General features: G+C 35.7%; 1 protein-coding gene across 13 annotated transcripts in view; it reads right to left on the reverse strand.

The window, feature by feature from the left end:
- Nucleotides 1-25,286, reverse strand: part of EPB41L2 (erythrocyte membrane protein band 4.1 like 2) — a 129,081-nt gene that overhangs the window by 79,178 nt on the left and 24,617 nt on the right. For all 13 annotated transcript variants that reach the window (XM_074896306.1, XM_074896317.1, XM_074896316.1 and 10 more), the window contains exons 3-4: nucleotides 1,873-2,357; nucleotides 324-533 (exon numbers count right to left, since the gene is read on the reverse strand). In XM_074896306.1, the coding sequence (XP_074752407.1) occupies nucleotides 324-533; nucleotides 1,873-2,343 (681 nt within the window). In that variant the 5' untranslated portion in view covers nucleotides 2,344-2,357. The remainder of the gene's footprint in view (nucleotides 1-323; nucleotides 534-1,872; nucleotides 2,358-25,286) is intronic.

Below are 25,286 nucleotides of genomic sequence, written 5' to 3' on the forward strand. Positions count from 1 at the left end.
TACATTCAGGAAAACCTTAATCTTTTGTAAAAAAGGAAAAAAAAATCAGGTTTGAGTTGTCAAATGATCACCATTGAAAATATTTGTAAATTGCATTTTATCTTATTTGCTAGTGTACCTCAGAGCGCATTTTTAAGGATAAACTGATAAGATCTTAAAGAAGGAGTTTCAAAATGAAATGTTAACTGGCTCCTAATAATAACAATGTGAATGTAAAACTAATGAGCTCATATATAAAAAAATGTATTTGTTAAGCTCTCAGTGCTGTGAAAGCAAATTTTCTCTATAGAAAAAGAGCTCTCTATATAGACTTGATGCCTTACCTCTAGGTCACAGCTGTATTCTGTGCCATCCAGAAGCATCACTTTACACTGCACAGTCTTAATTTTCTTGGGAGACTTCTGAGGAATGTTTTCAGTTTTAATTTCAGCTGTCTGAACTTCTTTTGTCTCCCTTTTTTCTTTGTCTTGTTTTTCTTCCTTTTCCTCTGCAACTTTCTCTACTTCCACTTCTTTACCATCTTCTTTAGCAGGCTATATAAAATACAGTTAAACAATGACTGAAACTCAGAACACTTGATATTTTTAACATGTTCATTTGTTTTATAAGCTACTAATAAATAAGACATCAAGCTTTCATTAAAATTGTGCACATACTGGAATCACCAGTATAAGCATTAAGGTCCTTCTTTGGGGACCAGATATTCTTGCTCTCACACTGCAGAAGGTGCTTTTTTTTTTCCATTTCCTTGAAATGAGAAATTTTTTTTTAGTGTTTTATTGACTTCTTTTTTTTTTTTTTTTTTCCCACTAGCAGTGACAAATTGACCAAGAAGCTCTGGGAATTATACAAAACTGAAAAACAGTGTTTATGAAAGTCAAGTTATACACAATCACAAAATGGTTGAGGTTGGAAGGGACCTTCTTGAGATCATCTAGTCCAATGCACATAGGGCCCCTCTAGGGCCATATAAAGCAGCTTGCCCAGGATCATATCATGTTGAATTTTTAATACTTTCACAGATTAAGACTCGACCACCTCCCTGGGCAACCTGTTCCAGTGCTTGACCTAGCATCACAGTAAAAAATAAAGATTTTTGGGGAGGATTTGAGATGGTATTTCATGTTTTTAATTTGTGCCCATTGCCTTTTGTCATTTAACTGCATACCACTGAGAAGAGTCTGGCTCCTTTTCATTCCCTCCCTTCAGGTATTTTATACACATTGATAAGATTCTCCCCTGACCCTTCCCTCAGCCTTTCGTCATATGGAAGATTCTCTATGCACTTAATCATTTTCACCAGGTTTGGGTGTTAAAAACTTGACATGCAACTTTTCAATATTCTGGAGCATTGCAAAGGTGACACTTGGCTTGGAACTCAGCACCAACCTCCCAGAATGAATAAGGACAGTGACCACAATCATGGTTTCTAGGTAAAGGATAGCAAATATTGAGATTATAAGGGCTCAGACATATGTTTGTTATTTGTTGTGGTTAAGTCACTAAGGAGGTATTCATGCGATTCAATGGCTTCAGAGTCAAAGCTGGTTTGAGAAGCTTCTCCTCTTATCCCTGCTCATTTCTACCACAATGATACAGTTCAATGTTCCTGTGAACTATGCCAAAGTGTGAGGTTACACCAAAATTAAACATCTAGAACAACAGGAGTAAAAAATAGTCTGGCACAGAGCATGAACCTTTAAAACCAGCTGTGCTACTCATAACTGTATCAACCCTACTGCACGAAAGGCCAGAAAGTAGCTATCATTTTGTCCCCAAAATGATCCTAACAAAGCTTTAGGGTGTACTACATGAATCAAACAGATCTCATTAAAATTACTACAAAGCATTTATTAGTCTTCCCACACATACCTGTGTTTCAGCACTACTAACAGAGTGTTTTTCTTCCTTGTCATCTGCTTTAGCATTACGCCGATTTTCAGCTGCTGCTTCTTCTAGGCTCTTTTTTGGCTGAGCCACCCCCTCTGGTGTCTGGCATTCACTTTCTTCAACTACTTGTTCTTCCCCTGTGATCCTTTTCTTGATCTCATCTTTGGGTTCTGCCAAGGTGTATGATTTTTGTTTCTTAAGCCATGGGGGAAAGAAACGAGAAATACCCTTGCTTTCAGGTGCAGCTTTTTCCTTCTTCTGGCTACTTGGACTACTTTGGCTAGTTGGTGCTGGGACAGAGGAAGAATCTTGAGCTTCTTCAGAGGATGTTTCCCTGGACTTTGGATTTTCTGGAGTCTCTGATGCTTCTTCAGGCTTGTCCTTGGCTTTGTCTGGTCCCAGCTGCCCAGAATCTTTCTTTACTTCAGTTTCTGAACCAACTTCAGTTGTCATTGTCACAACTTACACTAAAAGAAGAAACAATAAATAGTTTTGTTATGTAGCATAACTTTTTACTGACTTTTACATTATTTGCAATAATTTGTAGTAATATCTAATAGAGTTTCTAAATTAAGCCTGTTAGGGTTAATGAAGTACTTTTCAAATTCTCAGCCACAAGCAAAACCAGTAAGCTAAAACTTAATGCTCGGAAGATAAAGATTTTTAAAAATACTACTCTAGAGAGATAGATCTACCAATAGTTTCCTTCTCCTTGATAAAAATTCAAGTGTGCTCACTGAAATGCATCTTTTTTTATTGTAAGATACTCCTGATGTTATTGTCCAAGATTATTTAATGATTAACTTCAGTTCTCTTTCTATAAGGCTCCTTGGTTGACCCAGATGCTCAAATTTCAGAAGAGTATCTGCCTTCTCTAGTTAGACTGATAGATACAAGCTCCTTACTATCCAGTGATACCTATCAATATAACACAAATTTTTACACAGAAAATATTTTTAAATCAAGAAAGAGTGCATGCTTCTAGTTGCTCCTTTTTACATTAAGAAAAGCCATTCTTGCCTTAAAAGAGACTTGGCTAATAACCATACCTTTTCAGCAAAGAAGCAATCAGTAGATTTACAGTTGGCAGTACCAGAAGAATATATTGACTTTAGATGGAAGGTCACAACTTCAGTTTATAGTTTACTTTTAGTTTATAGACAAATCTGTTGCATTTAAAAAAAAAAAAAAAAAGAGAAAAAAGGAAGACGCTAATAGATGCCTAAATATATGAGATAAGCCCTTCTGGCAAAAGATATGGACAGTATTGAGCCAGAGGAAACAAACTTGACAGTTATCTCAGTATGAAGCTTAGACACAGGAGCCTTGAACTATCTACAGGCAAATTCATATTAAGCAAGCATTTCAAGACCAAAAGTAGCTACACATTGTGGGTGTTTCTCTGTTACTTTAAATGTCACTATCTAAAACAAAACATTCACCAATGGGGAAATTAAAGGAAAAGCTGGTATCTTTACTGCTATACTAGAGACTTCTGAATACATTTCAAGCTTAAATATCACAGTTATGTAGCAATTTTTTTTGTTTTTTATAAAGGCCTTCAAGTTTTAATACTATTAATAAAGCTTGTTGTGATAGAGTATTAATATTAATGTATCTCAGAGGCAATAGGCCTCTGAAAGGCAAGTTTCCATTTGACTAACTGTTGAGATTAAAGAATTTGCTATTTAAAGCCACATATAGCATATGTGTGCTACATATAGTATGCTAGTTTTAAAGCTGCTACTAGTCAAATTACATTTTGCTATAACCTTCGTATCTTACACAGAATCGCTGCTGTTCTTTCCTAATGGTAGGTATCAGTCTTAATAATTATTATTTTAAAGTTTGTTATCAAAAATAAACAATATATAGAAAACCAAAGTCAGCTTTCCCTGAGAGAAAAATCCAAACTTCTGCCTATCAGAGAAGGGTGATCCACTCTGTTTAAAGTCAAAATGGAGATTTCATTATTAAGAGATGATGGTGATTTTTTTCTCATGCATCTCTAAGAATGAACCAATTTTTTCTCAAAAAGTAGCTAAAAAAAAATTTAGAGAACATGATAAACAAATGTTCAGAGAAGCTACAGGGAAAAGAAAATAGTTGTTTCCTGTATGGTTTTTTTTACTTCTCAAAATATGCAGAAATGCATTAAATAAATGCACACAGTAATAAAAATTCATTATACACCACTCCAAAAAATTAAGCTCGTATTTTTCCTATACAGTCAAATAGAAGACATCTCCAGAAAATTCCTTAGAACTAAGCAAAATAAATCACCGTGTAAACATGTTCTTATGACACTGTTCTAACAATAAACGGAACTGAGGATACCTAGTTACACATCTTAACTGATGAAATTTAGACAGGATAGCAGTGGGTGGTACAAACTTGCTCAGTGTGAAGCAGGAAACGTTCTGCATCTCCAAGTGTCCAGGTTTTCATAACTGACGTTAACAGTTAAAAGGAGAACTTGACTTTATACTGCAGAAGCAAGGGAAAACTTGTTTACAGCCCCTGCCTGAATAGGTCTGTCCACATTCATTTAATGTCTTCATTTGATGCCCACAGCAGGAGGTGATTTCTTTCATGAGTTCAATTTCCTATAAGCTTGTAACTTCAGTAGTTTCTAGGGAAGATGAGGAATAGAGAGGAAAAACCTACAAAACAAAACATACCTCTTTGCTAAGCCTGTAGATGTCTTTATACTCCAGGTAGTCTCTGAATGAGCTGTTAAGAGATTGATGAATTTCCTGAACAATGGCAAGTGTAAGGAGGGATAGTCCTCCCAAAGTATCTACCTTCTTTACCACATGAGCTTGAATTTAATTTTGGCACAAGAATTAGGTATTGCTTAAAAAAACCCAAAAATCAGGTCTACCTGCCTTTCCTTGCACTCCTTTCCTTTGTCCTCAATGCCCTGGCAGATCCTCCAATTTTGTAGTGCACAGGAAAACCAGAGGTGGGGGGGACAAAACATTGGAGTTCTACAATCAACCTGCAGGTTGTAAAGTCTCTGATGTTACATTCACTACAGTCAAGCAGATCAAGTAACCAGGTTATCTGGAAATGGCTTTTTCCTGATCCCTTCCTGCACTGACAGGGAAGGCCTTGAAAGTTCCCACACAGCCCTATGTCTTAACAACAGCGCGTCAGAAAGAAAATGGAAATAAGAAGCAGACAACATTTGTCTCATAAATGACATTCGGAAGAAATAAACCAAATTAGGTTGAAAATTTACTGTTCTAAACTTTAACAGCAACTTCTCTTCCTGTCTCCAAGTAAACTCTCATTTGCTCTTACTATGTAGCATACGCATGCTATGTACTTTTTCCTGTCTAATTTTTTTAAGCTCTGTAACAGCTACAGTAGGATAGGGTTCTCCTTATCTCACTTCCTCTGTATTGCAAGGTATGATTAAAGCCATATTTTCTTTTGAAATGAGAAAGGAGAATGAGTGTAAGAATCTTGCAGCAAGAGTGGACAACAGAAAGAGCCTTAAGGAGATGCTCAAATGGAGGGATTACAAAGGTCTGAGCAACAACAACAAAATCTTGCCACTGGCATTAAACCCATGCACATTAAACTATTAGTGATAATATCTATATCCTTTGCAATCCTCCTGAAGACTTGCCTCATGCAGACTGAATTTCTAACCCCAACTACAAGGACTAAGGTGGGGATGGGAGGGGAAAAAAGTTTTGGAAACAACCACACAATTTCTGAAGAGGAACTCTGTTAAAACAGGTCCCACTTCTATGGGGAACAGGTATCCTACCCTAATCATAACTCTACCAATTTCCCCAAGCAAGGGTGCTGGCCAGGAAGCAACTGAGGACAAGAGGTATTCTCTCCCCTCTCCATATCCCTTTTTATTCCACTGAGAAGGAACTAATGCTGGCCAGAATTCACACCTGAAAGCAGAGCAGAATACTATATTCTTTCCTTATCACTCTCTTTCCTCTCAAATATACAAACTTGTCAGTTGGTTGATACCTTTCAGTTCCTAGCAGAAATTCTTGAAATGTAGTTGCCTGACCAGAAGAATTCCTGCCAACATAGTTAAACTAGAAACAGAAGACATATTGAGTATAACACAAAGTTTATTAAAAAAAAAAAAAAAAAAAGTGGCTCAAAGATCACAAACATTAAACTAAAACCACAGAAAGCTTCTTTCTGCTGCAGTTGATAATCTGTATCTTAATTCACTGTTTCCATTATGGCATTTCTTATTCATCAGCACAGACAAACAAGTCCAAATTATTTTTCCATATATTTCTGGATCTTGTTTTACTCATTTTCTGAGTATATTAAAGAAGGAAAAGACAATCCTAAACTTGCTTTTTCTTTCTCAGTTTGTCACTTAGATTCATAACAAACTGAAGAAATCAAAAGCGCTGTGATAGTTATATCTCCATCAATCTGCTAGGATTCACAGAGAAACCATCATGTCACAGAAGAAGAAATAAATTATAACTCAGTGCCAACATGGGTGCCTGCACAAGTCGTGCAGGTTTTCTGGATCGCCTTATTATTAATAACTCCTTTAAAAAATCATTGTCTTCATAGACGTTAACTAATTGCACACTTGAAATTCCAAATATTAAACCTCACATGGGGTACACATAAAAGAATAAAAATAAGAGAATAAAGAAAATTTCTAACATCTGAAAAATATACATGAAAACCTAAAACAAGGTCATGTGTACTTCAACTACTTATTTGGGAGTTTTTTTCTTTTGTTTTAAAGCAGTTTATTTCTTGCTGTATTATTGAAGCACAGCATAAAGCCTGCTTGGCATATCACACCTGGTTAGGATAGGTCATTTATGAACAACATGCCTGCTGGTTTCAACACAAAATTTGTTGACATAAAAGCCATAAAGAAGTAAAATCCTAGCTGGAACAGTCATTCAAATTTTACAGAGTGTAAAAGGTTTGGTTTAACCAGTAAGTAATACCTGAGGAACTTGCTACTACACCCAAAAGATTTTTTCAAAAGCTTAAATCAGTTTTCTGTAGAATATAATAATTTATACTCCAAATTGGGATGAATGTACAAACTAAGAAAACCTTTCTTCTCCATTTTAAAGCTTGCATTTTATGATCAGTATGTAAATAAGAAAACTCATGGCATCACACGGTTCTATCAGCATACCACTACGCAGCATCATGTTGCTGAAGACACCAAATATAACCTGCACACATTTTATTAGCAGACAAAGCAAAAAGTAAATCCAATTTCACCTTTTAGTAATTATTTAGGTGGATTACTACAATTGTGAACACATGGAGCTCTCTGAATGCAAAGGAATAAATTAACAACAAAAGAATACAGGTTTCAACTTTGAGATCCTTAAGAAAACCAAAACTTCCCTAAAATTGGCTTAGTTATATCAATCTGCAACATTTACATTGTGTGTCTTCTCATAAAAAACTGATCTGCAGTCAAACATCAACTCAAAAGCACCCCAGTTGTTCCATAGAAGCTTGCATCCTTCTCTGTATTTATACATACACAGGACTGTATATACATACAGACATACTTTGACTACTGAAACTAATAATTAGGATTAAGTTCATTTTTAAGCACATTTATGAAAAAAATAGATGAGACTAAAGTAAAAGATCAACAGTTTAGCAAACTACTGAACATGTTTAAAAAAGTTACAACAGAGAACTGACTGGAAAACAAGTTTTGCATGTACAAAATCTAATCACGTATTTTCAAACAATTAAGATGATCTGTAGCAACTGAACCTAAGTTATTTACATACAATGTGACAAGGACTGTTTCAGTTTGCTCCTTCCCTGATGAACACCATGCACAAAAATCAAGGTTAACTGCAGAAGCTGAAGAGACAGACTGCAGACTCTGCTTTTTTACAAGTCTCAGCAGTAGCCACAGGGCAGAAGCCTGTCAGAGTCCATCGGTTTCCCATGCTGTGATGAGACCACCAGAGCTGCGGCCTTAACTGATCTCATGCTGTCACAGCTCTTTGTAGGCTTAGAAGGTAATGCATTGATAAACAGACCACCAAGAACAATCCTATGCCACATATAGCCAAAAAACCCTCAAAACTATTTCTTTTAAAGCTTCACAGTTCATGAAGGAGCCTTATGCAATAATCCAGGTGACAAGACAACTAAAGTCATGATTCAGACTTTTGCAATTTTAACAATATCTCCTGCTAAAAATATTTACCCTAAACATAAGCCAACTAAAAATCACCCTTTCTCCTTATGGCTCTGCTCCAATTGCATCCTAAACTGGAAGCTTATTTGCAAGGAGGTAGCCAGGTGAGCAAACTGTCATTGCCAGTCTGTACATTGGTCAGCAGATGGTGCCATAATAGTTCTAAAAAATCAGGAGCACATTTCAAAGGTCAAACTTTAAATAGCAACCAATTTCAAGTGTAATTCCCCCAAATATGATGAGGAATTGAATACTTTCATAGAAGTATTAACAGAACATTTTAATAAATATAACTTCAGAGCCAGACAGTGGATTACTACTCCATGACAATAAAAATTAGTTACATGTGTACACAAAGATGTGTGTCTAAGTATATACACATATTCACATAGCATCTAAGTTTATGTCCAGGAGTAGACATGGCACAAAATGGTGTCTTCCCAAAGGATCATATGTCTATCAAATCCAGTTTTCAAAGAATTCCGGGCACATCATGGTGGCAAGCAGTCCCCGAGTTAATGGCAACTATATTCATAAGCATCCTTTTATCTAGGTAGCAAGGCCACTATTCAAAAGAAGAGGTTTTTCGTTAGCCTTCGTGTTTACATCTCTGCTATCATACAGCTTAATATTTGCAAGCATACAATGTTTCCCTCCCAAATACAGTAGCCTACCCACATTCATAGGAAAACATTTTTTGTCCTTATACAAGTATTGTAATATCAAGTCTCTAGAATTATTTTTTTGTAGTGTTAGAAAATTATTGTAGATGTATTATCATTCCTTGCAATACACAGAATACACAGGACTCACCAGGAAAACACTGACATGTCCCTACATAGGATGGCATAAAATTAAAAAATACTTCCGAAACAACAATATAAGACAAGTACTATAGATTCTGAAGATCACTGTGAAGACAAAAATTTTAAAAATTCAAGGGTATAGACAGCAGATTGAGACAGAGAAAGCTTTTTCTGTCTAAAATTGCAAAGCGACCATCTGCAGTCTAGATAGCCCTATTAGAATAGAAAATTTTCTATTATGCCGACAAATTTCTGTAAAGCAACCTTAAGGAAGTTACCTCAACTCTTTGTAAAGTCAAAATAGAATCCAGGAACATTACTATTTATCAAAATCTTTTTCCCATTAAAGCAGCACAACACATATCTATTCACTCTCTCAGTCAAGTGCTCCCAACTTTTCATAAAACACCTGCTGCAGGCCATCTGGTGAATAACTTAATTACTGCGATCCATATACAACTTAAAAGGATTAGTTTTAAAGGATAATTCAGTTGAAGGGATACAACTCTTCATGAAAACAAGTGAGAACTCTTTAAACAGTATTTTGCTAAAATGTCTCCTGCTAGGTAGCAGCCTAAATATGTATAATAAAACATAGAAAATAATATTAGAAAGTGCTGTTTCCCAAACTAAATGAAATGCATTAAGAACTTAATCACCTGTGTAACAGCACCCATATAACATGTAAAACTCAAAATAAAAATCCACCCCAAAACTTTCAACAAAATCAGAACATAAATACCTTTCAAGTGCTACATGTAGCCAAGTTGTGATGCCTACATTGAAATTTCTTTGAGATTACATATAAGCAAATATACATCCTGCAGTTCTCTCAGTGCTCTCTATACTATATCCAGAGATAACATGAATCTGTTCCTTCTGTGTTTTCAATCTACAAATACTCTGATATATCGAGGAAAAAAAAATAATCTCAAAGAGCGACTTAATTCAAATCAAGAAATCTCTCTCTGACAGAATACATATGAACATATATAATCTGTTTATCAAACTAGTTTTGTGCTGTTCCCCAGCACTGAAAAAATGTTGTAAGCTGATGAGAATCAGTCTTTTGAAAAGCTGTATTGAACAAGCGTGACCCCACCCAAGCCCTGACACTGCTAGAGAAGGGCATGCTCAGTGGAAAACTGGGATTTAGTTCCAAATTCATTCCAGCAGCCAGAAAATGGACATGGGTCAAGAGACAGCTCTGTTTTCCTGTTATCTGTCCAACAAACTAACAATAGTTTGAGAAAAATCTCTGCCCTATCTTTAAAATCAACAATGCAAGTTTACAGTGGGTTTTGACTGTCCACATTAAACCCTCATGATAACCACAATTTGAGAGATTAAAACCAGCAGTAAGCATTCATTTGTTCTGAGCAATGTTGCCCCTGCAATCTCTATTCCCTTCCTTCCACTCCATCTCACCTCACCAAATGGTTGTTTCTATAACACTGCCACAATTCCACTGAAGCACGGGCAAACATTTAATTTTTTTCCAATTCTTATTAAAGAAATTGGAGGGAATCTATTTGGGTTCTGTAAATTATTTAGCTTGTTCCGATTTGGAGGTGATGGGTTTCTAGATGCTACGACAAATTTTTCATTTTCAACTTTCATTTTTTGTATTAATTAGCAGGATTAAAAACAGTTTATACTTACAACATTAAGATTACTGTTGCATAAAGTATGCTTCCAAGGCATTTTACAATAACATGGTTAATCAAAGCACTTTCCAACTCAGATTGAAAAAATAACATATTAGTATCTGAGATTTTTTTTTACTACAAACTGAGAGGCCCCAGTGTAGTAAAGCTCTGGGATGCTGGAATCCCAGACACGCATCATTGTTTTGACAAGTATCCATTTCCTCTTCAGTGGAAGTCATATAGAGAATTATTAACATCTCGCATGTTTAGGAAATGTACAACAGCATGCACAAGAGGGAAATAACTGAAACACCAGGATTTAAGGTCAGGAAAAAGAAATCAGTGACTAAGCTGTGCTTTTGGTAGAACACTACTGACAGACCCCTACAAGCAGGACACATTTGCAAGTAATTTTCATCAGTAAATATAACCATTAACTTTATTTCACCAGTATATCAAGGCTGAGTGTCATACAGATGCAGACAAGACACTATTGAGATCACATTCAGAATGCCTGTTAGCTTTTTATTTCAGATAATCCAGCTTCAGAACAATGGCCAGAAACCAACTGACAAATGCATTAAGACAGTTTGCTCTGTCATGTACAAGAATAGAGTTCAATAGATAAATGTTGTTTACAAAGCTTCGGGGTGTAAACACAGCCACAGAAGTGCCTTTTTTGTCAGCAACATCAGTTCTGTATTTCAACTTTAAAGCACACTTCATCATTTTTGCTATTGTCAAATATAAGCACTACAGAGAGAACAGTTCTCTTTGGCAAGCCAGTTTAACAATACTGATTGATGTTTGCATATTATTGAGGGAAACAAAAACTTGGAAAAAGTGACATTAAAATTATAAATTATTTCATACAGGTGATAGATGTAGAATCTTCTGCTACTTTTTTAAATGTCAATTTTCCTGAATCGGGATGAAAATTTAAATACAAAAAATGATACTGCCCCCACTTCCTACCGATAATGAAGTCAGTTTAAAGTATTTGGTTAAATGTCATCTGTGGCAATCTTCAACAAGCTTAATCCAAATTCCAAATAAGTGCAGTTTCCACATATATAGTTAAGCATTTCTGGAGGTAAGTTGCAGTTGTCTCTTTGTTGCTTACCAGTATGTAATCCACTGTTGAAGGACCTGCAGACATCTTGACACACATGCAACTAAACAAACCCAGGCTATTAATTATTTAGCATATTTTATTAAAAAAAACCCACATGAAAAATAGAGTAATTAAAACCATAGTTATTCACAACTACTGCTACAATGAATAAATGCTATTCTATATTTCCTGTCAGCTGTCCCACATTCCCCAAACCTCAGGGGTTAGCCACCCGAGATGTCTTGTGTTGGCATTTTAATTTTTATGTTTGCAGCTAGCACCAGCTAGCTGAGTCTTTCATGTGCTACTGGAACAGAAGTATTGTCTTGAAAGAGCAGAACTAATTTGTTCAGTGTCATACCCCTGTCCCATATCCCGCCCCCCCCCCCCCTTGAATAATTATAATGCACCTAAAATGATATATGTAAACATTTTCCTGCATACTTATGTTTACCAGAATATATAATGAAGTATTGAAACTATAGATAATACCAGTCTTCAAGAAAGTATGCATCTACAGCTCCTGTGGGAGCCTAACATTGCCAACCCCAAGCAACAAAAAGCAGTGAAGGAGAGATGCCTCTTTGCTGAGCAAATAAAATTGGCAGCCAAGACTTCATCACTCCCATAGGCTCTTCTAAATGCTGGTATTGGATCCGAAGAGTGAAAATACCAGCAGTTTTCTACAAGCTTCCTGCTTTTCACGGCAATGGCTTGACCACTAACAACATTTCAACCACTGCAAATATCTCTAAGCTAGACAAAGTGAAATGATGCCCTAGAGGTCAGAAACAGGTCCAATACTACTAACAGGGGGAAAAAAAAAAAAAAAAGCAAAAGTGAATTTTATGCTAATAATGCTGGTTTTGTGCCTGGACTTCAGCACTTAACATGTTTGTTAGTCATCTAAGTACTTAAGCTGTTCCGTGCTTTTTGGAAGGACATTCCCAGCATGAAAGATTGTAATATAAAACAGATAACAGGATATGCATACAAGTCCCAAGGGAGTAACTATTTAAACAAAGTTTTCTTTGGACAGTTAGGGAAAGATGACAGATAAGAAAGATTTAAAAGAATAATTCATTTGTGAACACCAAGGACAAGGTAGGGAGGAGTATTTAGAACTATCCTGTAGACAAGAAAAAGACAGATGGTGACTTGCCAAACCATGACTGCAATGACATTCCCGTATAAATATACATCACAAACTGCAGTTTACCAAAGTAGCCTCACCCATTGCAGAAAAGCCTTTTAATGACCACATCCAAATGGGAATGGTATGTTATTACAGTAAGCTTTCAGGCCAAATTAAGTAGAGGCTTTTTTCTGCCTTCTTGGGACACATTTTCAGTTCTCGTTCTATATATGCAGAAAAGTTTCAAAGCTTTGAAACAGTCCTAGGCAAACACAAATCCAAGTTGACAATTTATCATCTAACAGTTTTATTATACAAACAAATACAGCACCTTATAAACTCCATCCCCAAAAGACTTATTTGTTTGAATTAAACCCCCAATCTGCATTGATTTAGGGGTTTCTTTGCCTCCTTTTGGCCTCACCAGTTTACGTGCTGACTGAACAAATGCTTGAAAGCATATTTGCCCTGCTGTTCTCTATGGTTACACATCTCTTGTATTTAATCTTAGATCCAAGGCTGTGTTTGAGTTCCCTGTCATGGATTTCCCCCAATCCATCTAAATTTTCCTTAACTCTGAAGTACTTTGAAATATAAAGCAATGAGAAAGGGAAAATTCATATAAGCATATAAACAGACCAAACTAATTTCAAGTTTTTCTTGACCATAATATAGCGATTAACTATTCTTTTTTTGCAAGAGCATATTCCTGTATGGAAGAAATAGGAAGCATATACTAACAAAAAGAACAAGGGACTCAGACTCTTGTTTAAAATTACATCATGTTCTCTCAGAAATAAGATCACTTGAACAATAGTTCTCAAAGTGAGATGTCAGAGACCAAGAACTGGAGCTTTCGTCTGGATGAAGTCTGCCTCAACATATGAGTCTCGACAAAGAGAAGACTGAAAATTTCTACCACTGAGAAAATGTGCATGTCTATGTTAAGATGGGAGAAATACATCCATATGATAGACTTCAGTTTTGGGAAACAGTATGAACAACATGTAAATTAATGTTCAATAAATTCAGTAACAAGTGTGGATACAGAAACACAGTAAAAGGGAAGGACTGATGTTACAGCTCTCAGTTGTCTCTTCCTTTTATTATGAACTGAAAACTTGGGAAAAACAACCTAACAGTGAAAGAAAGTAAAGATACCACTGGAGAGAAAGTCAGGAATAAAAAATGGGGTGGGGGAGGGAAGGAGAAAACAGGAAACAGACGCTAAAGACAAAACAGGAAAAAAAGGTCATGATTTGTGTAATAGCCAAAAAACTGCAGTGAGGCCACGAAGGGGGGCAGGGTGGGAAGACACCAGAATCCTGGCATGGGCTGAGTTACATTGTAGAGGCTACTGGACAGACCACAAGCTCTTCAAGGGTTGGTCTTTCAAGTGCTCGGCCACAGGAGATCCAACAACTGTCATTTCACCCTCACACATAAAATCCTGCTTAGTAAAGTTGTTTAACCACAAATGAATTTGTGCAGGAAAGGGCAAACACACACCTCTAGGACTGAGAAAAGCAAACCACTTAAATCTGCTGCCCTTATGCTGTATTGTTTCCACAGAAGAATTTCTTTTCAACAAGCTAAAAACACTTTTATGCAATCAAATGTCTCACAAGAGGCAATACTTTTAAGACTTTTCCACTAGCTTCTTCATTTATGTATGTGGATTTCATGACAAGTTTCAAGACCTGTTCCTCTATTGTAAGATTTAAACAGAAAGCTCGTTCCTTTGCACTTGTAATTATTTACGTTTAAGCAGCAAATGCTTGCTTTGGATTGTCTAATGGATTATGTGAAAAGTTGTAATGACTGGAAAAGCTGTGTTACTATATCCCCAAATTACTGAAATTACAGATTCCGATTAGTTCACTTTTATTTTTCAGGCATACAAACATGTCCGTAAGTGTTTCGGTTTCGTGCAATACCAAGATTTGAGGCACAATATTTCAACAATTTATATCTTTGGCTCATCAGTTCCTACATAGTAAGCTTCTTTTTGGTTTTAAAACACATCATTAAAACGCATATTCCATGTACTTTTTGTTGAAAAGCTCAAAGATCAAACACCTGTCTAAAATCTCTATCTGAAGACATAAGCTAAGCATTTTGTGGTAGTTATAAAATTGGCTAATATATAAAAATATTTCTGATTTTAGCAAAAAATAATTTTACAGATAGAGAAACTTGGGCACTATGGGGAGAAAGTGACTTGCAAGACACACTCACTAGGAGAGTAGTAGAACCAAAACAAAAAATAGCTCTCAAGGCCTCCTCTCTTACATACCAACATCAAATACTTCTAGATGTCTCATATAATATCACAGTCTTTCATTTATTTTCAATTGAAAACCAGAGGTCACTTCTCTCCAAAAATATAAGGGTGACAGTCCACAGGACAAGTTTAGTTTTTCCTAGACAATAACAATACTTCCAGATTTTGTACAGAAAAGATAAAGTGGAGACAAGTCTTTTTAATCTGTTTACATTATTAGATCCTCTAGAGGGGCACAAAAATTGTATTACATGTACGGAGTGTCAGTATTAGGTTATGTGGGAGTTATGAAACCTAAAAAAAGTTACAAAATGAGCTTTTTTGATTTTGAAATTATAACCCAGAATAAAAGTATTTCCAGCTCAATTTCCACTGAAAAAACTATTATACAAGCTAAGTTTGCTCTTGCCAAGTGATACACCATTTTCCTGTTGAAAAATCCAAGCTAATTCATGCTTGTATGACATCACTAGAAATCTGAGGTCATATTCAAGTCTGGAGGAGACATAGACCACTAACTATACATTCCAATTCAAAAGACTTATTATTCACCAGTTATACACAAATGAACCAAATTTTCATCCACATCAGGTAAAGAATTTTGTGTTAGCAGATTCCTTTTATGAGGTACTGCTGTCACCAAGTGATTCCCTGAAACTTCATTAATCATCATGACCATATTTACACAATCAATTTGAAACTTGAAACAAAATGAATATGCAGTCTTTTTTATGCAAAGAAAAATTGCAGTCTTCCTCATGCATTTCTTATGCCATTTAAAACAATGTTTCATTGTCTTCTTTAACAAAGGAGAATGGATTTTAGAGTGCACATATCGACAAAATATACTGCAACACTAGAGATAAAAATTTTAAAGATTAAAGTAAGCTTCCTGGAAAAGGGAAACAGAGAAATAAAACTGACAACATTCCGTTTAAGATATACAGACAAGTAATAAAGCATGCTTGGAATGACTTCCAAATAAGAGTTTCAAACTGTTGAAAAGACAAAATAATTTTTCATCCCACAAAGGTTATATGAGCCAAAATATCATACCATACTTCACATAAAATCTAAGTGTGCTAAGCTATCCAAAAAGATTTCAAAAACCTTAAGAAGTTATTTACATAATTATTCTGAAAATGTATTACCAGTTTGTGTCACCCCATGCTAAGATGCACAGATAAGCCTTTTAAATATATATATATATCTCCATAGAATAAAGAGACATTTAGATGGAAATGGTGAAAAAATAATTATGTTGGAGCACAATGTTTCATAATACTACAATGGAAAACAGATTCCCTAAAATTTCTAAGACATAGCAACAAGGCTGTTTTAAACTGTGGTGTGTGCGTGCCACCATTAGCAACAGAGATACCCTTCTCACTTCATATTAGTTTCATGTATAAACATCTCTTTCATCCTCTTTTCCTCTCCCTCACCTCTTGTACCTTCACTTAATCTTATTTACTTTTTTTAGAATCTTCCTGATCATCAGTTAAATCCTATGCCTTCCACTCTTAATTCCATTACCATTGCTAGAAAGCCAGGGTGCCAAACCGTGTCAAAAGCCTGACTTACATCCAATTTATCATCTCATCTGAACAAAAAGAACATAAGCTATTCAATATGCAAGCTGGACTTCTCGTTCAAATCATATCCACATGAGAACAAGAAAAATAAGCTGTTCAAAAAATTATGTGAATGCCTTTATTTGCCAACTGATCTAAAACAAACAAAAAAAAATCAAATGTAGTACTTAAAAGCTGTTTAACTAATCACAATTTATGCTACAGGCAAATATATGATAAGAATGAAACAGCTTCAGAAATAGATAATTAATTTCTGCAGCTACTTTTTAAATGAGAATTATACTACTCTCTAGGATTCGGGATTTGTTACTGTCCAAAGCAACTAGAAACTAGTATAACAAATATATCACAAAGATGTCCTGGGAGGCTGAAACAAAGGGAATTAAGTTCTTCCTTTTCTGTGTATCACAACATATGTCCCAGTTTGTGTTCCCAACATCCCCAATAATTGGAGAAAAGACAGAAATCCTTTTAAAACTAAGAGATAATCAAATCTGAGAATAGTAGAAATCACCAGACTTTTCTGCTCTAATCTCATTAAGTATCTTGTTCTGAAAAACTTGGATTATGTTCTTGATCCATAGTCTACGAAGACCTCTGCATTCCCTAACTGAAGGGATTACAGGCATCAAAAACCAACACTGGAGCTCCTTTCATAAGGATATCTTCCAGAACAGCCTCTGATTAATGGAGATGAAAGTGGTAGGCCTAAATACTTCTGAAAGAATCTGCCTGACAAAAAAACCAAGGTAAAGCCTATCTAGAAGAAAAGGATCATACGCTCTGTTGACGTTGTGAGTGACCTCCTTTAAACTGTCATGGCTGGGATGAATAACCTAAATCACCAATTCATTTTCTGACTGCTCAATTTAAACAGCATGCTGAGTTGCACAGGCTATGTTAATCTGTCTACAAGTTAAAATACATGGAGAGCTGCAATCTGCTCATGCCCAGCAGATAAAGAATATCCCTCATCTTCACTCTAATCAAGGACTGCATTTCTTTAAGGAATAAATTTTCCAGTTCAAAGAATGAATAAAAAAGTTACAGGAAAAATATATATCCTGCATTACTCAGAGCAGGTTTTACTGTTTGCAAACCTCATGCAGAGGTGGTAGAAATATCACATTCTTTTCCTTCGCAATTTTGACCATGACACTATCTTAAGAATTGGCTCTAACTAATCCTTAGTATATCCTTTAGTAAATGAAAATAAACCCAGCAGGAACAAAAATCAATTATCAAAAGAAAAACTGTAAGAGGGAGAGATGCCATTTGTCTTCTCACTAATTCCTAGCGTTACAGGTCTGCAGAAAAAGAAAGAATACTGAAGTCTCTTGGAAGCTGTGCAATATTTCTTCTACTTAGTATTTAATCCCTTCAGGAAACACAGCAAGAATAAGAGGAATGCAAACAAATTTTAAGAAGCTGTGTTGGAGCAAGTTTTTCTTCTTCTAGTTCTGAGCACTTTTGTTGATAGTCATCCAAGAAAAGCCCTTAGCATTTAAAGTTGATGGATAAAAGTTAATATTTATAAATTCTGTTTAGGAAAAAAAGAGGGGTTTTTTTTTAAGAAATAGTTCTGTTTGTATTGCTGTGTTTTTAAAATTCTTTTAGCTTGCTTTAGTCACAGGTGGTCAAACAGATCTGACAGCTAGTTTTAAAACATTAAAATCTCCAAGTTCATTAATGAAGTGACCATAAGACTGTAAAGCCACTTTCTAAAAATGTTCAAAGTTGTCATTTGAGACATCTGTGAAACCCTTCTAAAGTATTCAGTCTAATCTTTAAGGAATAAAATGTTTTTTTTTCTGAAAAGAATAACCAGGAAACATAAAGTTTTGTGCATGTCAAAGTAACAAAAAACCTCAAGGTTAGAAGCCAACTTTGAGATATGTTCTAAACAGAGCTGGAACTGACTATTTGATGGACTGAAACAGAATTTATTGTCATATTTCTTAACTTAAACTACTAGAATAAGTATCCCAGTGTATTATACATCCTACTTTTAAATCAATTGTCATGTAACCAGTATTCATTGATCAAGTTAATCAATAAGGGGATGAAAAACTTATCTCTAAGGTCAGCACAGCCTGTGGAAGGACATTACTTCTCATGATTGACTAAACACACAGGTTGTACTAATTTGAAAAGAAAACCATCTTAAAATAACATGTCCCCTGATTTCAACTGGTCAGTAGTAATGCTCTGTCAAACTGTGCATATGCTTGCACATAGATTTTTTCATTATTTTTCTCAAGAAACAACCTTTTATTTTTGTTCAGTAGTTGTTAAAATGAATTTATTCAGCAGAATGCAGTACTATTACGTTTGATATTGCTCTTGTGATAATCGGTTACTCACACGTTCAAGTTATTTACCTTAATATATACTTAATTTTTATTTTTAACTTCACTTTATGATGTTGAATGATTTTTTAAATTTGTGATTAATACATCATACTGTTTAGAATGTAGTTGAAATTTATTTTCAAAACATAGCATAGAACACTAAAACTACATCAGTGAGATAAAATTTTTGCAAATATACCAGGTTTGATCTGAGAATTTGTGTGTAGAGAATGCACTGCTATCCTCAAATCTGATTTCAAAACTAATCATGCCTGCTAAGAAATAGTGACCAGCTTTTTAATTTGTTTCAGGCCCAGCTTCTAGCCAGACTCTGAAGACAACATTCCTTTTCAGGAATTAGGCAGCCCATAAGGTTCTCACTGTCCTTCCCCTGTTAATATACTTCTATACTAAATTATCTCACCTCAATCTCTTACTGGTAAACTAGTTCTGATAAACTCAACAGGTCAAAATCCTTAAAAACTATTACGTAATAGATTTAAAGTTAGTTTTCATCTCTCTGCTTTTCAGCATGCTTTTAAAAATTGTCAACACTGAAAGTGCTAATAGTGGTTTAATATACAGTCATCTACACTATACAAGGCAGCAAGGTCTTTTCCCCACTCCTCTTTCCTAGTCTCTTGCACACCTATCAGATAATTGGCCCTTTACAGCTCTGGCACTGCACTAACAGTCTGTCACTCTATTTTGAAGGGTAAGCAGAGGCATTATAGATTTTACCAGGCTTGGTAGAAACTTGACATAGGTTAGTTTATTAGTACAGATGTATCAACAGATGCTTGAACTATCCCTCTTCTGAATTTAAGTTTTGTGCCCAAATACGTATATTCATGCCAATACTTTACAGGCAGCATTTAGTTCCCAAAAAACCCTACACACAGCTCAAGAGTGAATATTAATTCACAGTGCTATTCTGAACACATACATCAGCAGATGAACTTGGTCTTGGATTGGTACCTAGTGAACAGCATCATATTTGACATACTTTGTTGATCTAACCATATCTCAAAAAATGGTACTGCTGAAAAAAAGTTAAACACATTGATTTCTTATCCAAAATTTCCATTTTTAAAAATCACGTTTCTCTAGAAAATGTATGTTCTCATAGCTGCCTTTCTCCAGTATCTCAAAGCACCAAGTATGGGCCTGTATACACCCAAACTACTTCAGAAACTGACAATGTTTATGAAGGATGAACTGTAAAACTCAGACACAACTGTTAGAGCTTGGGGCAGGTAGCCTGAGTTGCAGCATTTTTGGTATTTCAGTTAATTCACTAAGCTACATCGATAGCAACTGCAGTCACATTTTTGACTCTACAATAAACACATTCTAAAAACATCCAAAAATAGTGTAGACTTGGACAATGGAAAGAAGCTCTGTCAAACTTCTTTCCCCTTACACAACTATATTCCTTAACCTTGCGAATCAACAACCTAGCTGTTCTAGGGCTCTGCACAGTGCAGAAGACCACACAGATTAGTCCCTATTTACTAGCAATACAATTTAAATCTTTCCCAATGGTTTTATCAAAATATTTCAAAACCACCAGATCTATCAATAATATTAAACATTTTAGACAAAAGAGTTACTTAAGGTGAGTGTTTCTTTCTCCTTACTGTACTCTCCTCCTCCATTCACATCACCTCAGTACTTTGAAATACTGACTCCAGCACAACCCTCCACAAGGCTGGCAGCCTCCCTCCACACAGCAGAGTTCTGCTCCAGCACTCACTGGTGTGCCACCGCCCCCTCTGACCTAGCAGGCTCACCCCAAGCAGCAACCATCACTCTTGTTTAGTATTGTGTACTTTCATGACCCACATCATTTGGTTAAGTCTGACCTGAACACACACCCATAAATTGGAACAGTCACTTTAAGAGGGACATCTTATGTCAGTCTGTGCAAGAATCCAGTACATGAAAAAAGCAATATACAAAGTTCACTAAACACATTAAGCCTGACACTTAAACAGCATCTACAAAATAGCAGATGAAGACCTGTTAGAAAGCAAGTTGTATTCCCCATGAAAAGTCCTTTTCTTGCTTTAGTCAATACCTGCATCATTTTTGCACGGAAATGTATGCAAGCACTGTTGTTTCTCCCCATCTTCTAGCTTAAAAATATGGACATGGTAGTAGAAGAAAAGGATTTACAAATGCTTACTGAGAAGACAAACTAAGTCACATCTGTGTCAGTCATATTATTCTAGAAACACTGTATCAACCAACTTAGATGTCTACTCCCTAGCTCATGTACTACTCTGTACTAACAGACTACGGTGTTTGCTCACTTTGTGCAAAACTCCATTTGCCCTGTTCCCGTAAATTTCATGCGAAAAGAGAATAAAAACCTATACATAAAGGATGAATGATAACTGTCATGCCATTTTTCCTCTAGTCACCACAACAGCCATCAGTATTAGCAGATAATATATTGTAGTACCCAAAATAAAACACAAATTCTATTTGTGCAAAGAGAAAAAATATCAATAGTTCAAGTAGTTTAAGGTGATTAATGTTAATTCTTAATTAAGTCTCTAAATATGTTTGACGTGATGTGATACAGATATTCTGTATCACATTAGTTCTGATTGAGTGATACTACCATTTAAAAAAGCATAAAAGCATGTTATGAACACATACCTTATGTTCATTTGTTTGTTGTAATGCAAAAGCTACAACAGCTTTCAGAGTTCCCCTGCCACTGGAGGAGGAAACAAACTATACAGTAACACTACAGTGGAAAGAAACTGTAAGCAATTTAATTGAGAAATTCTGATATAAAAATGAATGGGTATACATTTCTGGACTAATATATTTGATATGTTAAGTTTTTTTCATACAACAAATAAATGAGATTTTGGGGCCACTTAAAGGTAGTAAAATGAACAAACCAAACCAACCTTTCAATGGCACTTGCAAAGGTCTTGAAACAGGTAATATGTTTACTTTCAATTCTTGATGACCTAGGGGACCTATTTCAAGCCTTTAATAGCTAATAATTTAAACATCCTAACACTCACCAAAACTGAAACTAGGACTTTGTCAACTTACATTGCTGTCATAGTGCTCATCATCTCCTTTATGCAGCATTTTACTCTTTCATGCACCACTTTAATCTTTCAGAATAGGAACACAGAAACGCAATGTACTTTCTCTCCTGCTTTGAACAGACAACTCTCTTTGTAGCTACTCAAAGAATGTGCTCTGCAATCTCTCATAATTTAATCACTGTCAGTCAAAACAGCCCATTGTAAAAAATAATCCACTCATTTATTTTATCATCAGTGCACTCAAGCATGGTCAATTTACAAGCAACAGAGTCACATGTATCAGCCACGAGAGATCTATTACAGAGCTGCTGGAAAGTTTGTGAACAAACAAGTTGCTTTCCTCTGATTATCCATAGGCTAAATCTAGAAGCCCCACTGTCTTTCATTCTGTTTTCACAGGAGAAACAAAGAAAAGCCTTCAAGCAGTACTTCTAGTGTTTACTTCAACACATGCTCACACAGACAGTAGGCTAATTACAACTTCAAATTTTAATATTAAATTACAGTAATAAGATCTCATTCCAATCAGGTGCTCACAGAAGAAAATGTCATCTTAATATCATAGTATCTCACAGGATATCTGATATAAGCAGCATAGCTGTTCGTGCTGAGATACCAAAAGTATAGGTGTCACTGGAAGCGTAGGAGTAGTTTGGAGCTGCAGAAGGGACACTAAGGCTTGGACACTAGCAGGCTGTGAAACAATCAGGAGTTGAAAAATAGCAGTCAGATCAATACACCTGCACGCATTTAACAAGCCCTACTCATGCAGTCAGGTTAATGAAGTCATGAAAATAGTATCACTAATAGCTATGAGATAATGCTAAGAGATCCAGACATTGCTAATCCAAGAATTGTCCTTATGTAGTAGACTCAGGAGTCCCACAGAAGCTACAAACACAAGAAACATATGCACACACACTTTTTTTTTCCATGCTTGTGCACACATGTATGTATACCCTAGTCTTACCTCTCTCAACCAGCCAAGGATTCCTCAGTAAATATCCTCCTACATGAGATGTCATACAAATTTTCTATTATAATAAAGATTGGTCAGAAAAATCAGATTATTATAAATCCTAAAGCTTTATAAGACTTTTCAACTGGTAACAGTTGAAATTGAATGTTGAAAAAAATACAGTTTCACACAGAGTAACTCACTGAATCCTGCCTTTTTTAGTGCCATATAGAGAACACCAACACAATACCCTGCTCCTTAAAGTTATCTCATTTCTTCCATTTTAAAAAGAGGATAGAATTAAAAACATAACAGTTAAAAAAAAAAAATGCCCAAATTTCCAGTGTTAACATTAGAATATTCAGATAAATCTACAAGTGGTCTACCACGCAGTTTAAAACGAATCCCACCTAAAGCAGCATCACTGTGAGCACTGTCATTGACAGTCCTTGGCAAACTACAGAAGCCTCACCCACCCATCCTTTTGGCAGCAGTATGATGCTACAGGTTAACCTCTGTGAGAGACATGGCAGACATCACTGTACATTCTGCCAAAGCCCCACATATTTCTTTGGAGAAAAACTGCAGAACTGCAGATGCTCACAATTTGTAACACCCTCTGGTTTGTCTTACACTGTGTTCCTCAACGCACCTGACCAAAACAGCAATGCAGTTCTCACAATGTACTGAGATGAGGTATTTCTCTAACTCTGACAGAAAAGATTCCAAGACAAATCAGAGAAATTTTCTTGTTTATTGCAATAAGATTTGACTATGAGTCAGAATATAATTAATCCTCCACACAGACATTCAATCACTTAATACAAAGCACTCCAGTTAATTGGAGCTGATGTATTAGGCAGCTGCTTAGGTATTTCTTCTCTTGAAGAGAATTTTTGGCTGCCAGAAGAAAACCTGCTTTGAACACAACTGCTTTCACAATGAAAGTTAATAAGTGAGTTCCATAAGAAATCCATGGTCTATCAGAGATGTCTAAGACTGTATATAGACACCAAAATTAGTATCAAGAGATCATGCCTATTCCCCCATTTAAAAAGATTTAATTGAACCTCTAGAAGTGGTTTGTATCCTGAAATACTACTTTTTCCAGTTAACTGGAAACTATATACTTTGAGTTACTTCTTTGTAATAATAATAATAATAATTTTAAAAAAGACTAATACAGCAAAAAATCCTGCTTACTTTCTCACTAAGCTACAAATCACCACACCACTCAACTTTTAGGTGTCAAAACTGTAAAGCAACAGAGCAGCACCACAACTACCTGAAGGAATTGAAGTAACTTTAATACAAACCAATACTTCACAGGAAACCTTTTCAGGCTCAAAAGGTTATTGTTGCTGAATTTTCCAAAGGAGTCAATGAGAAGCAATTTTTCATGTAGCGTTCAGTTTTAAAGTCTGCCTAGCACTCAGAAAAAGGCTGAGAACAAAAGCTGGAATTTACTACCCAATTAGGTCAGACACAGTAGTTCCTCAATAAGCCACACACTAGCAAATACATCAAGTCTTTGCCATGGTTAGAATCTCTAATTCAGAAGCACTCATGTTTGAGACTCATGCATTGAAAATGTAATTCTGCCACTTATCAATTAATAGATACAAATTCTGAACAAGACATAGCAACACAAAAATCCACCCCAGCAATCTCATCCACAAAATTAGGCTATCAGGTTTCTCTTCAAAATAAGGTGAGTTTTAGCTGGTTGGTTGCTAACTTTTTAACTTTGTGGCTGTGCTACCTCCCTGATCTACAAGTTACCTCCTATCAGAAAGCACTGAATCAGACAGACTGTGTAACTCCTATATACACTTTATAGAGATACTTAATATAGATTATCTATGAACTCCCAGTTGTCACTTCTACAGAAGTCCTGAATTTCAGAATTAGATCTGAAACATAATGTTTTCCAGAAATGTCTCTGTGGACTTAAGCATAAGGCAAACATATTTATATAAGACATATAAAAGCCTAACTAATTAACTCCACTTTACCACTTGAGCAACAGCATGGTCCCAGCCAGTCCACAACTACAACAGATGTAGCTTTTGGTAGCCTAGAAGTGGCATCTCCTCTGAGTCAATTATCAGTATCAGGCTATCAGAGACAAACACGTCATGTGAATTCCCCCCCTAGTCATAAGGACATCACAGCATCAACCTGAGACTCAGCAGTTGCACAATGGGTCCATGTGGATACATTGCACT

Source organism: Athene noctua, chromosome 1, assembly GCF_965140245.1.
Source record: "Athene noctua chromosome 1, bAthNoc1.hap1.1, whole genome shotgun sequence".
NCBI classification, from domain to species: Eukaryota; Metazoa; Chordata; class Aves; order Strigiformes; family Strigidae; genus Athene; species Athene noctua.